This window comes from Enhydra lutris, unplaced genomic scaffold, assembly GCF_002288905.1.
Source record: "Enhydra lutris kenyoni isolate GAN:26980312 unplaced genomic scaffold, ASM228890v2 scaffoldscaffold26, whole genome shotgun sequence".
NCBI classification, from domain to species: domain Eukaryota; kingdom Metazoa; phylum Chordata; class Mammalia; order Carnivora; family Mustelidae; genus Enhydra; species Enhydra lutris.
The window spans coordinates 23,765,907-23,784,641 of NW_019154110.1; the positions used below are offsets into that span (position 1 = coordinate 23,765,907).

At 39.7% G+C, this 18,735-nt stretch overlaps 1 protein-coding gene across 1 annotated transcript in view; it reads right to left on the minus strand.

Annotated features, from left to right (window-relative positions):
* Window positions 1-231: 231 nt before the first annotated feature.
* The window catches only part of LOC111151354 (aminopeptidase puromycin sensitive), an 83,522-nt gene continuing 65,018 nt past the window's right edge, over window positions 232-18,735 (minus strand). Inside the window, exons 14-23 of the mRNA XM_022509316.1 lie at window positions 18,362-18,425; window positions 16,489-16,628; window positions 14,813-14,947; window positions 13,203-13,422; window positions 8,796-8,938; window positions 8,292-8,348; window positions 4,530-4,637; window positions 3,868-4,023; window positions 3,294-3,341; window positions 232-947 (exon numbers count right to left, since the gene is read on the minus strand). Of these exons, the coding sequence (XP_022365024.1) occupies window positions 795-947; window positions 3,294-3,341; window positions 3,868-4,023; window positions 4,530-4,637; window positions 8,292-8,348; window positions 8,796-8,938; window positions 13,203-13,422; window positions 14,813-14,947; window positions 16,489-16,628; window positions 18,362-18,425 (1,224 nt within the window). The 3' untranslated portion in view covers window positions 232-794. The remainder of the gene's footprint in view (window positions 948-3,293; window positions 3,342-3,867; window positions 4,024-4,529; window positions 4,638-8,291; window positions 8,349-8,795; window positions 8,939-13,202; window positions 13,423-14,812; window positions 14,948-16,488; window positions 16,629-18,361; window positions 18,426-18,735) is intronic.

The following is an 18,735-nucleotide window of genomic DNA, read 5'->3' on the forward strand; positions in this document are numbered from 1 at the left end:
GGTGGAACTAAGAGGAAGAAAAAACCCAGACCAGTTTAGGTTTGGTGTTTTTTTTTTAAACTTTTTTTTTTTTTTTCCTTTCGGCCAGGGGTGGGGTCACACAGAAGGGAAGGCATGGAGGAAAATTATGATCCTTGGTTTAGATTGAGTTATGCAGGAAAATATATCTTCCCGATCAGTCCCCATGCCAAAAAAACCCAAAAAACAAAACAAAAACAAAAAAAACCCAAAACAAACCAAATAAAAAAAGCCTAACAAACCCCAAAAAACAAAAAACATTTGGAATTATGCACAGATTCTATGTTATACCAGCTATCAGCCTTCCACGTTTAACCATTCCCAGCAATGGACACTACCCTCGGCTTACAGGCTGCTTGCAGAACCCACTTCACAAAAAATCTTCTTCACCCAGAAGCCTCCAGTTTCCTTTTGGTAGGTTATAAAAACAGAACATCTGTCATTAAGAGGAGAGTGTTAAATACTTTTAACCACTGACAAGGCTTCAGGAAGTTTCACAGTTTCGTTATGCTCTATTTTATTACTATCATATTTACATTTTTATTTTTTATTTTTATTTTTTTATTTTTTTGCTGAATTGCTGATTTTCCTTTTTCAATAGAATTTAATTCTGGAGTGTGAGCAGGAACCAGTTAACTACATTCATTGTCCAACCCCCACTGGTTTGAAAGAAGACTCCAAATTCTCTGCATGTGAATCAGCTGTTCAGTAGCCCCACCTCCCCCCGCCCCCCCACAGCCAAGCAGCAGGACCGCAGCAGCGGTGGCGCGCCGGGCTCACGCTGTAGGGGGCGAGGACTTTCGTTGAAGGAGGTACTGGTGAATGCTCTCAGCATCTCGCTTTAGCCAAGCAGCATTCAGCAGGATATTCTCACAACACTGCTGGATGGTACGCTCAGCTGACGGAGCCGGGTGACTCTCGAAGAAAGCCTGGCGTAAAACAACCCAGAGTGTAGGATCAGTACCAGCAACAGTAAGAAGGTAACAGTATCACAGCTCAGGAAAAAATACCACTCTTCTGTAAAGGATTCAAAAGCTTCAATCATGAAAATTTACCACTGCCACTCCCAGGCTAAAAGAAAACAAGCAGCTCCTTAGACTTGCATTCAGGAATTCTCCAAATACACGCTTAAAATCGAATCCAAAGTTAATGAAGAGATAGAACCTATGGCCTTTCTTCTAGTGTAGGTGCTAGAATTAGGCTTGGGACTCAAATCTAGGCTGGATCATGTATTAACCTATGACTTTTCGTTAAATTAACTCTTCTGTTTTCTCATTTATGAGAAAATATTTACTCCAGAAGATTCAAGAAAACCCCATATAAACTGTTAACGTAATAGTTGGCAGTCAGGGTCCTTAAGGACTCAAAACACATTCTGGCTGCTTCTAATAGAGATTAAACTGCGAAGGATGATAAAACCATGAAGCTTTGATAGACTCACATTTTTCATACAAGACTATTTCTGAGTCTGTTGTAATTTATTACAAAGCTTATTGATTAAAGATGCAATAAACTATTTTCTAATGAAGTATGCCAAGATTCACAGAAAACAAAGCAACTCTTGGGGCGCCTGGGTGGCTCAGTCGGTTAAATGTCTGACTCTTGATTTCAGCTCAGGTCATCATGATCTCAGGGTCCTGGGTTCAAGCCCCGTGTCAGGCTCCATGCTCAGTGGGGCGTCTGCTTGGGATCCTCTCTCTCCCTCTGCCCCTCCTCCACTCTCTCTCACTTTCACTCACTCTATCTCTCTCTCTGAGATAAATAAATAAAAACTTTTTAAAAAAAATGAAAACAAAGCACCTCTTAAATACCAACCAGCGAAAGGATGGGGGTCTTTGAACTCATCATCACAGTGTATAAGGGAGAATGACTAATTCATCAGATTAAGTCTAGAACTTTTAGAAATCAATAACCTTATTTTGTTTACATACAATGGCTCCTGCTCCAAGGCTCTTTAGGGCCTGAGTAAGATACAAGACTTCCCCTCATTGCATCTCCACAAACAGCACTACCATTTACATATTAGAAACCTGGGAATTATCCTCGACTCTTCCTTCTTCCTCTGCCAGGTATGTCCACAACACAGAGAAGCCACTCAGAAAATATTTGTTGAACCAAAGATTAACAAAATCAAGCCCCCTGAATTTCATTACTCCATCTCCCCCAAGCTACTTTATCATTCTTGCTTGGACAGTTAGCATCCCAACATCTTCTCTTCGCCAACCCACACTTTCTCCGCACTGTAGCCAGGCTGAAATTTTTATCACACAAATCACATCAACTCACTCTGTTTATAGGCAATTCAAGGGCTTCCCGCTTTTAGGAAAATTTTCATACAGCCTATAGGGCTCTCCATGGTCTGGCCTCTACCTATCTTACCAGCCTCAGCGCAGCCACTCACTGCCCTTCCCCTCCAAACCCAGTGTATGTACCTCTCCTTCAGAGCACTTATATCCTTTACAATAAGGGAACTGTTTGCACAATATACAATGTAAACTAAATGAAGGCAGAGATCAAGTCTCTCAGTGTTTTCTCAAGCTCTGAATTCTTAAAATCTTATTCCTAGAATGGTTTCCAGAATGAATGAAACAGCACTACAGCTCTCAGAACTTCTAAATTTACATCTCATAACCCCATTGCCTTCAACAAGAGGAAGGTGAAAATGACATTTCAAAAGTACTTCACAATTAAAGGCAACGGAAGGCCTAAAGTTAAGATTTTCCTCATCAGTGTAGATTTGTTCCCCAAATGCTGAACTTTACCACTTAACTGATTATTAGCCTTCTTAAAGGCTAAGAGGACAGTCCCTACATAGCCATCTTCTCTCCCTGTGCATATGACAGATTACAAAGGTTATTAGAAAGGAAAAAATTATCAAGGACCTACCACTCCATTCCAGTCTGTTACTGGTGATGTTAGTTACTCTAAATAACAATCTTATTATCACCCCATTTTATGGATAAGGAAACACAGGGAGATCATGGGGTTAAAAACATGCTTAAAATCACATAGCTAATCAGGGCAAGGGATGGTTTTCTACTCAGACTGACTGATTCCAAGTTCCATGTTTTTTCAACCATATTTCAACACCCTCAAAGATGATTCCAACCCCAAATTCTTCAAGCATTAAAGACACAACCCAAGCAGTCTTTTTCCAAGCAAAAACAAGGATAAATACAGCATTACCCCATTACCTGCACTGTATGATTACAATGTGGCTTATTAGTTTTTACTTACTACCTTGAAAAGTAAAAAGTAAACAGCACTTTGCTTACCTTAACCTCTCCAGCCATTTTGTCAACTGCAAATCCCTCAACTGACAGCTGAAAAAACAACAGGTTAAACAGTAAATGCAACTAAAAGAGTCTAGGAACAAAAAATTCCATTTATCCATGGGACGCCTGGGTGGCTCAGTTGGTTGGACGACTGCCTTCGGCTCAGGTCATGATCCCGGAGTCCCGGGATCGAGTCCCGCATCGGGCTCCCGGCTCCATGGGGAGTCTGCTTCTCCCTCTGACCTTCTCCTTGCTCATGCTCTCTCTCACTGTCTCTCTCTCAAATAAATAAATAAAAATATTAAAAAAAAAAAAAATTCCATTTATCCTAAAAATGAGCCATTCTATTCTCTCCCAACTTCAGAATATTCTAGAGGATGCACGATGGGTGAAGGACAAGCCCTTTAATAAAGCTAATAACTATTTAAAGAAACTTTCTTTTCTTTTTTTTTTTTTTTTTTTTTAAGAAACTCTTAAAGAGCAAAGACCATCGTCTACAGACCTAGTGAATCATGGATGTCCTTAAATAACATCTATGATGAACAAGGTACTCAAAATAAAAATCTTCACATACCTTTATTAGTCTGGATATTAAGAATCCTCCCTGGTATCGATTATAAAGTTCTTCCCAGTTGTCTTTTATAAACTTCCAAGCGGCCTTCCTTCCATGCTTGCTGCCTCCAGCCACTCCACCAATTACTGATACAGTGTCCTGTGGACGTACCTCTTCCTAAAAATAGAAAGGGAACTAAAAATCTACTGTACTCAAAACATCTTCTGGTGCTAGAAAGGGCAGATACTTTCGAGGTACCCAAGCAATCACACTGAAGACCCTCATTCCTTGTTTTAGGAATAACTGGCACCAGAAGCTTCTGGCAAAGAGAAGAATGTTTAACCTAAAGATGAGCCAAATTGAGAATGAGGCATTGAGACCTGTACAGACAGGCTGCTCAAAAGATACTTGCTTAGGTTCCTCCAGGGTAAAGAAAGGAAGAGACAGAAGGTAGGTACTGGGATAATTATGCTTTCCAGTTTATTTCTGCCTCCAACTATTCTGATTCTCACCATCATGGGGTGGTATACAGGTCAGTAACAAAAGCCCATTCCATTTTCCCCAGACTAAGAGGAAGCCTCAGTTTAGGGTTAAAGCAGATCAAGAGGAAACTGAATTAAAGACACTTGCCACAGATCAATGGGTTACAATTCCCTCTGTAGGCAGTTTTTGTTGTAACTTACTGAAAGTGCAAACGTGAGGACTTTTTGAATCAATTCAGGTGAAAGAGTAGCCCCAAGGACCCTTTCAATTCGGTTTTTCTCTTCCTGCATATCTGCTTGTTTGTGAAGCTACAATGAAAAAATAAAGATATAGTTAACTCTCCCCTAGAAGTTATGCATATGTTTGTGTGAGCTTCTCCCCCAAACTTTTTGCTCTACATTCTTGCTGACTGAGACTGCACAGTATTAAATTAACAAAAGGAAATACTTTTTAAGATGTTCAGGCACTACATTTTTCATATGCCAATACAGTAAGTCACTATGTAAGTCTGTACTATGTGAATGGCTTGTCATCAGTTCTGAGCAGTCTAACATCAAGGACTGAGGGATATATGTCTGACTAATGTTCTATGTTAGATGAATAAACTAATCATCACTAATACCACTGAAGGTCATCAATTTAATTTCTAACAGGAAAAAGTAAACGTTAATTTAAAAAAAGGACTTTACTTATTTATTTGAGAGAGAGAGCATGAGAGGGGGGAAGGTCAGAGGGAGAAGCAGACTCCTCGCTGAGCAGGGAGCCCGATTCGGGACTCGATCCTGGGACTCCAGGATCATGACCCGAGCCGAAGGCAGTCACTTCACCAACTGAGCCACCCAGGCACCCCAATAAACGTTAATATTAATTCATGAGTCTCTGATCAGTGGGATTCTGTATCATCACATTTTTTTTTTTAAAGATTTTATTTATTTATTTGTCAGAGAGAGAGAGAGCGAGCACAAGCAGGCAGAGTGGCAGGGAGAGGCAGAGAGAGAAGCAGGCTCCCCGCTGAGCAGAGAGCCTGATGTGGGGCTCGATCCCAGGACCTTGGGATCATGACCTGAGCCGAAGGCAGCAGCTTAACCCGCTGAGCCATCCAGGCACCCCTATCATCACATTTTTAACTGCAAAATCAGCACATGCTGAACACAGAAAATTGGGAAAATAGAGAGGCATAAAAAAACAAATTAAATTATCGGGGCACCTGGGTGGCTCAGATGGTTGAATGCCTGCCTTCATAATCATAGGTCATAATCTCAGCATCCTGAGATCGAGCCCCACATCAGACTCCCTGCTCAGCGGGAAGTCTGCTTCTCTCTCTTCTTCTACCCCTCACCCTCACTCATATTCTCTCTTTCTCTCTCAAATAAGTGAATAAAATCTTTAGGGGAAAAAAAAAAAAAAAAAAGAAGGGGCGCCTGGGTGGCTCAGTAGGTTAAAGCCTCTGCCCTCGGCTCAGGTCATGGTCCCGGGGTCCTGGGATCAAGCCCCGCATTGAGCTCTCTGCTTGGTGGGGAGCCTGCTTCCTCCCTTCTCTCTCTGCCTACTTGTGATCTCTGTCAAGTAAATAAATAAAATCTTAAAAAAAAAAAGATAAAAAATTATTGATATGTACATTACCAATCAGAAATAAGACCCCCTTATAGCTGCTATTTTGTGACCTTTAAAAAATATTTAAATTACAGGTAATTTTATTTTCTTTATACTTTTATAGCCTCTAAATCTTCCACAGTGAATATACCAAGTCTTTTTTTAATCATCAGAAGCAAAACATTATACATGTAAATAATTAGAATTACAAAGGTGTATGAGATACCTCTCCAAGACAACTTATAGATTCTGCTGATCATCTCTCCCACTGACCAGTGTCTGCAGACCCCATCACAGGTCCCAGTTTCCCCTTCCTTTCCTTTGGACTCTTGAGCAGCAATGTGGTAAAATAAATAGGAAGTCAGGAGATCTGGGTTCTAGTCCTAGTTTTGCCTCTAACTAGCTGTGTGATCTTGACTAAGTCCTTAACCCTTCTGGATCTCAGTTTCCCCAGCTGTAAAATGAGTGGGATGGACAGATAATTTCTAAAGGTCCTTTTCAGCTCCAATACTCAAAGTCTGAACTCTGGCTTTCAGGAAGTATTGTTTTCCCCGAGGAAAACCTGTTACACTTGACCACTAGATGGCACCATAACACCACATTCCAAATACACTTTGAAATAAAAGTTTGGTTTTGTTTTTTTCAATCCTGCCTCATTATTCCTAAATTACCAACAGAAAACAATCCCCCTCATCTCCCATCAACTGGTTCCTTGAAGAAACTTAATTTGGTCTTCATTAGAGCTCTGCTTATAGTAAAGCAGAACTACAGTCAGCTCCCTTGTATTAACAGATACAAACACTTACTAAAATATACATAGTAGTGTAAGTTCTTTAAAGTAGTCCAGGACATGAAAATGCCCAGGTTATCTGTCACGAGAATTCCAGAACCCCTATTTTTGTTCCATACTTTTATGGAAAAGACAAAACCCACAAATACCTGATTTCATCTACAAAGAAATACATGATTTATAGCGCACAGGTTCACAGAATATTAAGAATGAGAAACGACCAACCCAAAGTATAATTTTCCTATTATTAGAAAGGAAACTCTTGCACAAGATCAGTAAAGTGGCACATTTTGAGTTTCTTAAAGTTTCTATTTTTCAAAATAGTTTAGTCATTTAAATAGGATTTGTTTAAAACTAAATACTAGAAATTAGATTTGTAATTCTGATCCACTTGAGATCAGAAATGTTCTTAATCCATTAAGGATGGAAGTAATAAAGCACATTTCATTCCTGTTCTGGTTGTTCCCCTCCTAAAGTGCGGGTCTTTAAATGAATGGGCTTTATAGGTCTGACAGGTAATTTGGATATTTACACACACTTTGCACATTTTATTTGATGGTAATAGATTCAGCTCCCTCCACCACTGATGCAATCAGAATAGTCCAGTTATTTCTTAGATTGATAACTACATGGACAGGGACTTAGGCAGCACTTGTTCCAAAGTATTAGTATTTGAGTTTAATTATATGCCAACCACCCTGGGAAAACTACATAGGCAATGCAGGCAGGTCAGTTAATTTCCTGTCCATTCATAAATGGAGCACTGGTATAGCTTATATCCTGAGATAAGTGATCATCTATCTGCTTTCTCTCTTTAAAGGATTTTATTATTTACTTTTTATTTACTTGACAGGAGAGAGAGCGAGCACAAGCAGGGAGAGCAGCAGGGAGAAGGAGAAGCAGACTCCCCGCTAAGCAGGGAGCTTGATGCAGCGCTTGATCTCAGGACCCTGGGATCATGACCTGAGCCGAAGGCAGACACTTAGCTGACTGAGCCACCCAGGCGCCCCCATCTATCCCCTTTCCAAGCACAGACATAAACCTTGGGAAATACCCTAGTAACTTTACACTGAAGGGAAAATTTTTAAGAACCTGACATGTTAATCAAAATGAACATTTCAATTTTTATATTTAAGGTGCATAAACTTATGAATAAAAAAAAAGAAGTGAAATTAGATGACTTTTGGCACTGTATTGGTAGTATACATGAACAGACATTATGTATTTCTCCCAAGGTTTCTTTTCTTTTTGAGAGAGAGAAAGAGAGAGCGTATGTGCACATGCATGTGGGGGGTGGCGCTGAGGGAGAGAGAGAATCCTAAGCAGACTCCCTGCCAAGTGCTCAGCCCGACACAGAGCTCCATCTAATGACCCTGAGATCATGACCTGAGCTGAAATCAAGAGTTGACTAAGCCACCCAGGCGCTCCTCCCATAGTTTCTTAGTATCTGCCCGTCTGCAGTATGCATATCTGCACGTATGTCTTTTGCCCAGACTTTTAACCACCTAACAACGCGCATCATCTCTGTGTCAATCCCTGTTAAAGAGCAGAAAATGGGAGCCCTTCCCAATTTACTCACCTTTAGCATAATGTCTAAGGTAGTGCCATCACCATGCTTCAGAACAGTCAGATAGACCTACAGAGAACACAGGAACAAAAAAGAAGGCATCTGATTAAATGTATCTTCTTCCAAATAGTCCAATGTTAAGAAAAGACATAAGGCGAATCAAACAATTTATAAATAGCTGTGTGTGGATGTTACATACAAATTGTGGCAAAGAGCTTAGAACCCACACTGAGAAGCAGCAAGGCAGACAGCGCGTGGTGAGTAAGAGCAGCACACACCCGCTCCCTCGGGGAAATGTGCGCTGATCATCACCTTTCAGCACCAGAGTCTGGCCTGAGAAAGTTAGACAAAGGACACGCTGGCTACAGAACACTGAATGCACCCATTAAATCAGAATCAGACAAGATTTGTGGGTCAGTACTTAGGTCATTTTTGGTTCCCATTAAACACATTCCACAGTATACACAGAATGATGCAGTCACTTAGAGATCAAGGTTATTCATCATGAAAACGTACAGGACTCCTCAGATCAGCGGAGAGAATCTGTTTCCCTTCTACATGGTCCTTAAACCGACGACGGGCTTCTTCTAACGTTGCCTTATGTCCTGCTTTTCCTAGTTTGCCCAGAACCAAGCCCCTCAGGAGTGCGTCTAGATGACCTGATTAAGAAGTAAAAGAGACACGGAACTGCTTAAAAATCCTGTTTTCACAAATATGCTACTTGGCTATCCTGTAATTATGTTATACTATGTCTACCATCTTGAACAAACACAATCAATTACCTTAGTACTTGAGAGAACACCTGATTTACATTACTCAAATCACAAGAGTGAAATGAAGTACTAAACAGATTAGCTAAACAAATAAATTTGCTGACTTTGTCTACAAATGTCAACGATCTGAATTTATTAAATGTTTACTATCTAGGAAAGTACACTGCTAAGGACTGTATGTGAAAGGAAGAGGCGGAACAGGCTTAGATCATGCGGTTTTGACCCAAGATTCAGAGAAAGATCACATACGGAACTAGTATGCTGTGTATAATAAATTGAAATCTTAGATTTAAAAATCAACTTCTGATGGATCTATTGACTCCAAAGATGTGTAAATGTGCAATAAGCACATAAGGAGAGGCTCAATATTGGTGATTAGGGAAACACAAATTGAAACCACAGTGAGCTGCCACTTTACACCTACTAGGATGACTGAAGACAGGCAGACAATAACAAGCACTGTTAAGGATGCAGAGAAATTAGAACCCTCATACATTGCTGGTGGGGTGTAAAATGTGTGGCCACTTTGAAAAACAAGCTGGCAATTCCTAAAGAGGTTAAACAGAGAGTTACCATATGATCCAGCCATTCCACTTTTGGGCATATACCCAAGAGAAATGGAAGCATTATGTCCACACAAAAACTTGTTTATACACATGTTCACAGCAGTATTCACAGCTGTCAAGTAGGAACCATCCAAACATCCATCAAGTGATGAATATACAGAATGTGGTATGCCCATACAATAGCATATTACTCAGCTGTAAAAGGAATGCAGTACTGATAGACAATGCAAAATGGACGTACCTTTGAAACATTCTGCTAAGTGAAAAACACGAGACACAGAAGGCTACGTGGGGTAGGAGTCCACACATAAGAAATGCCCAGAGCAGGCAAATCCATAGAGACAGAAAGCAGATTAGTAGTTGCCAGGGACGGAGGTTGCCAGGAAACGGGAAGTGACTGCCAACGGGTAGGGAGTTTCTTTTAAGGCTAAAGAAATTGTTCTGGAATTAGATATGGGGATAGTTGTGTAACCTTGTGAACAAATTAAAAAAGACTAAGTTGTATACTTTTAAGAGGTCCACTTTATGATATATTGATTATATCTCAAAAAAAGAAAGTTAACACCAGCAATGACGGATTGCAATACCAAAACGGACAGGTAAGTCGTGGCATATTCATACAGTGAATACCACTAAGCAATAAAAAGGAATGAACACACTGGATGTATCTTAAGTATGATACTGAGCGAGAGAAGCCAGAGAGAAGAACAGAATATATATTAGCATTCCATTTATACAAAGTTCTAGAAGAGGTAATATTAACCTAGGGTGAAAGAAGGCAGAATAGTGTTTGCCTGCAGGGGACGGGCAGGGGACACCTGAGTGGCAGGGACTGACCGGGAAGAGGCCCTGAGGCAACCTCCTTTGGTGTCTGCATTTGTCAAAAGTCAGGGAGCTGTAACATTTACACTGTGTACCTTGCTACACCTAAATCGTACCTCGGTAAAAAGTAAGTTTAAGAAAACCACAGGAGATCAATAGATAACACAAGAGGACATCAGTGAAGAACCAATTTGTAATTTTGGCTCCGGTACTGACTTGCAAGGCAATGTTTTGTTATTTTGCTGTTTGGCCCTTCCAGCTATAAACCTAGAAAGCTAAAGAAAGACATTCTCCGTATTTCATAAAGCTCTGTTTGAGCCCAAAAAGTTTTACACATTATCACCATGACAAAGAAAGACAACATCCGCTAATTTGCCTGTAACTGTCTCCACATACCCTCTCCTGTCTTGTTTCTGGGATCTCTGTTCCTGCCTAAAGCCAGTCCTCCACTGGATCTGACTTCTCTCCATCACTCGGCCATCGCTCCGGCAATTACTCCCCTCTCTTCACGCCACGAATTTTTCTGTTACTATTCCATCACTGTCATCAGCACAAAAACATGTTATAAAATCTCCCACTTTGTTAAAAAAAAAAAAAAAAAAAAAAGTATCTCCACTCACCTAGCTCTCTCCAGACTACCCCCTTTCAGCAAAAACTCCTTTAAAAAGCTGTCTAAGTGTGTTGTCTCCTCTTCCCCTACTCCCAGTCTGGAGAACCCAAAACTGGTCACCACCACTCCACAAAATTTGCCAAGATAATCACCAATTCTTTACCTTGCCTGACTCAGAGCAGCATTTGTCATGGTGGATAACTCTCCAACTGTACTGCCTTTTTTTTTTTTTTTAAGATTTTATTGAGAGAGAGATAGAGAGAGAGTGTGCACAAGACAGGGTAAGGTCAGAGAGAAGCAGATTCCCCACTGAGCAGGGAGGGAGCCTGATGTGGGACTTGATCCTGGGAGTCCAGGATCATGACCTGAGCCGAAGGCAGTCATGTAACCAACTGAGCCACCCAGGCGCCCCTTCGTCTGCACGGCTTCTTAAGCTGCCTGGGACATCTCCTTGCTCCTGACTCTCTCACCTCACTGGTCAGTGAGTCTCCCCAGCTGATACCTCCTCTTCCACCCAATCTCCAAATCCTAGCCTAGCCTAAGACCTAGTCCTCAGACTATTCTTCTCTCCACCTACATTCCAGCCCTGCATGATCTCTAGTTTCATGGCTATATATACCATCTATGAACTAAGTGGATTTATTTGGCCTAGACCACTAGGTATGATACTCTCCACCAGGATGTTTAAAAGGACCTCACATTTCTCATGTCTAAAACCCAACTCCTGATTGCCTCCGCCCCCAGCCTGCTGCTGTAGCAGTCTTCCCCATTCCTGCAGATGGCAACTTCACTCCTTCAGTCTCAAGGCCAGAATGTGGTGGCTCCTCTCACTCCACCGCAGCCAGTCCACCACCAAACAGATTCAGTTCTGCCTTCAGAACAACCACAGAATTTACCACCTACAAGTGCAAGCTGCAACCAGTGCCTCAACTGCACTTTGTAACCTGTCTCCCTGCTCCTTTCTCTGGGCTCCCAACTCTGGTCTGGTTTCCACAAAGCAGAGTATATCCAGTCATGTTCTGCTTCAGCTCTCAAGTTCACTTCTCATATCACTAACTGTGAAAATCCAAAGTAGTGTACAAGCTCCCATAGGTCCTACAGGAGCTGAACCGCTTCCCACTCCCTGTCTCCCTCACTATTCTGTCCTCACTGTTATCACAAGGACCCAAGCATGCTCCTGCTGCAGGCCTTCCGCACTGGCTGTTCCCTGCTGGACCCTTTCCCTCTGGATGGCCTCCCAGCTCTCTCTCAGAGGTCTCTGCTTATGCACACACATCACCTCATCACGAGGGATGGCTGCTCTGACCACTCGATGAGCTACCGGCCTCCTCCTCTTTGGCTACCTCACCTATCTGGATTTTTCTTCATGATGTTGCTGCCACCTAAAATATCATGTATTTAATGATTTGCTGTGCCTCCCACTAGAAGTAAGCCACACAGAGCAATGCTTTCTTCACTGCTGTACCACCAGCTCCCAGAATAGAACCTGGTTATTTACTAGGTGCAAAAGTATTTGCTGAATCAATGAAGGGAAAACACAGAGCTCTAGGTAATTGTTAATGCTGCTCTTACTGCAAAAGACCCCCTCCGGGACAAGACTGCTCGGGAGGGAAATACCATCTTTAGTTATTTGCAGATGGTAGAAAATAATTATATATAAAGCCTTCAGATCACCTACCATTCCCAACATGTACAGGACAGCAAAAGAGTAAATATGTGATTACAGAAATAATCAGAGGAGAGAACACATGGAAAAAGTAAATAACTTCCTTAGTTCAGGTACTGTCTCTCAGTGTCTTTACAAGTTGTACATGTAAGGTGCCTGGAATTTAGGGTAATAATAAATAAAATAATCCAAAATTCCCTTTAGCTTTCCTTGATTATAGATAGGCCTTTGGAACTCTGTAAAAGATTTCTATTTCCACCATTTGATTTGTTTACAAATCATATTTAGCCGTGAATACACATAACCACAACTGTTTTTACTTTGCGACCCATGTAATTTCACCAATAAACTTAAATTAATTTCTGGTGAGTTGAATACATAGTAACATCCAGCAGATACAAAAACGTTACTGATACTGTTAACAACAGCTGAGTAAAAAAGGATCAATTTCTCCTCCATTACTTCCCCATTCAGCACACCCATTACCTTCTCCAGGTTTGGGGTCCCAGCCCAGTCTCTCCCCTATAGGTGAAAAGACATCTTTCACAAACTCCTGGATTTCCTCATAGAAGTCTGTGTGGGACAAGAGAGTTGAGAGAATCCCCAGGTTACAGCTCAGGTCGCTCCACACAGTATAATTGGGCTCATTCACAAAAGCCTCCATGACTTTTAGAACCTCTACAGTGCTAATGATTCCAGCTCGAGCCTGGGATAGGAAAAAACATAAATTAATCTAGTCTTCAAACAAAAACTAAAACAAAAAAACATAAGCATGCATTTTCAGCATTATCTACTGCTAGTCAGTCATGTCTCTGGTTTAAAGGAAATGGGGCTATATAAATTCAAGGGATTATTTAAGTAAAAATGCTATCATGACAACATTCCTTATTTACTTTTTTTGCTATTTATAAAAGAGCCAAGTAAGGAAGCACACTTGGTCTGGTGACAGATGGTGGCTACACGTGCAGTGAGCGTGGCACGAGGCACAGACTTGTGGAATCAGTACGCTGCACACCTGAAACTCAGGTAACATTGTGTATCAACTACACTTCAAAACGAAAGAAAGCAAGAAGGAAAAAAAAAGAAAGCAAGAAAGAAAACAATTAACTTCTGTTTCTATCCAGTGTCTGAGAATTTTTAAAATAAAAAGAAAACCAAGGCCCAGACTTTCAGAAAAGATGCAAAAATAGTCAGGGCTTTGGCTTTTGACAGAGGCTCTTTCAAAATTGGACCTGCAGACTGTGTCAACGTCAGCCTGTCCTTCACTCATTTCTAACAGAAGGTAAACTGGAAGGCACTACAAATTCAGAGTCCTTTCAGAATTAACTAACAGAGCTAGGAAAAAGAACTTCTGTTACAGCAGCCAACTGCACAAACACAGCACTCTCCTGGGACAGGTCTCTCTCAGCAATGAGATCAGCAGATGTGAGGTTGTGTGCACCAATGCTAATCTGTGTTTATACAAGGGAGGAATCCAAAACCAGTTACTGCAGAGGGGAGGGAAAATTTCAAGTCCAATTTAAAGGAACACTAGGAGGAATCTGACAATTTTATCACAGACATCTGGCAATTATCTAACCTATGTTGGAGTCATAAAGATAATACTACTAATTGCTGATTTAAATCCTTTCTGGAACAAAGCCAAATATAACATAATTCTAAAGCTAATGGGCCATTATTATATTTGAGTAGCAATGGAATGTTAAAAAATACTAGATGTTTCCAGAGAAGTACAATCACTATTTTAGAACACATAAATCACTCTAAATTAATTATTTAAAAAAAACCAACACATCAGTAGGGAAATTTCTTCAAGGCTCATACCTATTTCTACCAAGAAGAATTTCTGCCTTACAAAGGGATAGTTTTAGTTGCAAAACCTGCCTTAGGAGTAGTGAGATGGGATTTGTTTCTGGTAAATTAGATGTGTTTAATCTTGTCTTGTTAATTAATAATTAGTCATTTGTTCTAGTCCCAAAAGGTGTTCAACCTTCAGGAAGAACCATATTCTTCTAATTATGTTTCAGTCAGACACTCCAGGAAAAACAAAATCCTTTAATCAACAAAATCCATCATACTACTTGAGGGAGGCTCACCAAGGAGAAGAGGTCATTCTGTAATCCAAGTCGATCCACAGGGGGCAGAGAAAGGTCACGAATGCCTGGTAATAAACTTTCCAGCATGTCTGAGCTATACTGTGTCCGATAAAATCCAACTGTTCCCAGGTTTAACTGAAAAGACACCCAATGGGCATTATTAATTAAACAGTTCCTTTTTTTTTTTTTAACAATATTTAGCAGGTGTGAAAAGTGTTCTGGGTTTTGTTTATCTGAGCAAAAACAACAAAGCTCACATATGCAGGCAGGGATGAACATGAAACAACACGTAAAGATAGAAATCGGTTGTCGGGGAGCCTGGGTGGTTCAGTTGGTTAAGCTGTCTGACTCTTGATCTCAGTTCAGGTCATGATCTCAGGGTCAGGAGACTGAGCCCCACATCAGGCTCCAAACTGACTGGATGGTAGGGAGAATGGGAGTCACATGGGCCAGTTTCTATCCACTCGCAGTGGACGGTTTTAAGTTTACAGAAAATATTTACTGTATGTAAGAGTGCATGGACTGTGGAATATCTGAGGAAGACTAAGCCTTTACACTCATCTACTCAGCCAGACTCTCAACAGAATAACAATGTTCGGGTCCTAGATTTTAAAGAATTAAGGAGACTTAAAAGGTAATTTCACATGATTTGTGGAATGAGGTAATCACGGACTGTCATACTCTCTATAAGCTATTTACCAATAGGCAAAAATATTTCTTTTTTAAAAAGATTTTTTATTAACATATAATGTATTATTAGCCCTAGGGAAAAATATTTCTGATAATACTTATATACAAAACACTTTGAAGGTAAAATAATAGCATAAGATATAAATATTTTTCTATTTATATATAAGTATTTTTTTAAAAAATCACCTCACAATAATACCACTGCTGTTTTATTGATTCCCTTTACCTTTCATTACAGGAATAATACCTTTATTTACGCAATTACAATCACTGCGTACATATGTTTTTCTCATTTGTAAGAAAAATTTCATACAGCTACATCATCTTCCAGATATAATTTCAAATGGTGGTAATACACTATTCCAGTAAGCAAAATATGTATTAGAACAAAGGGAAAATGGTTCTTTTCAGAAAAGCAAAGAAGTCTGAGACAACATATAATTCCTATTAGGAACCTATAACTGGGTGAAAAGTCTAGTAGATACTTTCATTATGAATGGTGCAGAGTACAGGATAATGAAAAATCATCTTTACCAACTGTTATTTTTTGTGAAATGGTTTCCCAACGTCAGTTACAGGATTTCACATTTCAGTGACACAAACTTATTATCATATGTCTGAGCTCACTTGATCACGGCTGTACATTTCCAGTGACAACACGTCCTCGAAGTTGACATCTCATCACAATGACAGTGCACTTTGAAGGTGCAGGACTACAGATCTTTTGGTTAATGTGACTTTCCACATAATCTACTATTTTTTCCCCTTTGATCCCATCTTTTAATATCTGCTTATCTATCACTTCCTTAACTGACATAAGGGAAGATATCTAGACCATATTATTTGAAAATTGGCCCTAAATTTCTGTCTTTGCAAGTCCTAGTCTAAACTAACACAGAATTTAGAGCCAGCCATAAAATGCGTAAGGGGAGTGAGAGAAAGCAATTTAGGTCAGATAAAAACAGTCAGGCCATTTCTAGACTCACCTTTACCCACTGGTCCGGTTTGACATTTTTCAAAACCACGTTCATCTCCGGCTTGTCCATCAGAATTTTCAGTTTAGCATGGTTGGGATCTTCGCTAGTAGAGATCGTGATAGGAACCATCCACTGGGGACAGTCTTCTCCTTAAGCAAGAGAAGAACGAATAGGAAACTTGAGAAATAGTTTGTCACTGGAAGAAAAAGAGGGTAAAGCGGAGAGAGAGGACAGGTGTCCTACACATGAACTTGAGTCTAACTGTTAAGCCAACAGCTCATGTTCAATGGTTCATAAACTCTTCCACAACCAGAATAATACTAGTATAAAGGAAGAGAGGATTTATTAACAAAATCACAATAGCCTAAAAAAAAAAGAGAACAGTTTATTCAGTTGTAGTATCACAAATATAGTGATTTTAATTTGCCACTTTCCCTTTACAGAGCAATAGAGACAGTAATGATTTTACTGTTAAGAGAAATTTCGAGTAGGTAAAAGCTCTCACATAGCATTTAAAAACATTCTAAGGTGCAGGTATATATACTGCTGAAACACTGAAGGGTTGATTTTATTTCTGTGATAGACACGACAATCCCTGGAGCTGATGGATTCTACCACTAAAAAGTGATAGCTAAAAGTCAAAACTTTTTTAAGGCAGATAACATACTGCCTTTGAGGTATCAGATAGCAAAACAGACTCTGAATTAAGATACTGAACAGACTAGAGTTACTGCCCAGTGCATTAATGTAAACTATTAATAAGTTATATACTTTATGCTATTAGGCTAAATGACAAATCAGAATTTTCTTCTAATGTTGGGATAGTTCAGGTTTTATTACTACCTATACTGGTCACAGAGTGTTTGAAAAAACTGCAAATCCTGTCAGTCCTACTATGCAGACTGTTATGAGGCAGCAAACAGAAAATGTAACACTTCAGGATTTATTTTGGATAATAAACCTGTCATCTAACTTGTCAGACATAGTTATTTAAAGAGTAATTCTAAATGCTAAGCAAGGTAAGGATGGAAGGCTGTACCTCTTAACCCTAGTAGAGTGTACTGTAATTTGGAGGGTGGAGCATAAAAACGTATTGGTGATTCTGATATACATCTCCCCTTATTAAGAAATGTTATTTTAAAGGAGGTGAGAAAGGTACAGAGAAACACTTCTAATTTTCTGAGCAAAAGAATCAACGACCTGTAGAAATATTTGAAAAACCAGAGTCGAGTGGTGGTTAAAGGTATAAACTCATGTAATCCAACTATTTTGTTTGAATTCCTACTCTTTAACTCATTAGATAGGTGACCTTGGGCCACTTAACTAACCCAGCTTTGCCTCAGCTCCCTCATTTATAAAAAGGAAATAATACTATCTACCTAATGAGGTTGCTGAGACAATAAAAGAAGGATTAGTACTTCTAAGTACTACTAAGCTATACTGCTTAGCACGATAACTGGTACATAATAATGCTAAATAATGACTGGGCTTTATTTATTTACTTGTTCACTTACTTAGTATGCCCAAGAATTAAAAAAAAAAAAAATTAGCTACCCATACAAGTGTACACCAAGGCTTCTTTTAGGAATGAAGGCTAGAGACATTACTTCTTGGGTGTTCCTAATTTATTCCTTATAGCTTCCAATAATACACAGAAACAGGGAATTTCAAAAATCAAAGACTATCAAAACACTACAAATATCTCATGAATCTTTTTTGATTTCCTAGATTTCATTTTTATTTTATTACCATTACCTTATTTTTTCCTTATTTTTAATTCTATTAAAAATATTGAAAAATGGATTATTTCCTATTAATTGGAACACTACTCATATGGTATTCAAATTCATTTATCAGCTCCCACTTACAGCCACTTGCTTACCAACATATGGTCCACTGGCACAGAACTTCCTTTGGGACAACCTCAATAATCGGTCATCTTCTACCTAAAGAGGGAAAATAAAAGCTAAAATAGTAGTATTGACTTTTTTTTTTTGGTGGGGGCAGCACTTCTGTGACAAAACAGAAGGTGAAACCAGGACAGCCAAGTGTCTCAAACTGCAACGGTGATGAAGATGATGACACTACATAACGGGAGAAGACATCATTTCTCATTTAGGCCTCAAAATAACAATACTTTAAATAAAAGGCCATGTTTTACATAAGAAGGGATTTACACGCAGACAAGAACTTAAAACTATTACCACTTCCATAAGGATACATAATAAATAACAGTACAGCAAGCTGTTTTAATCT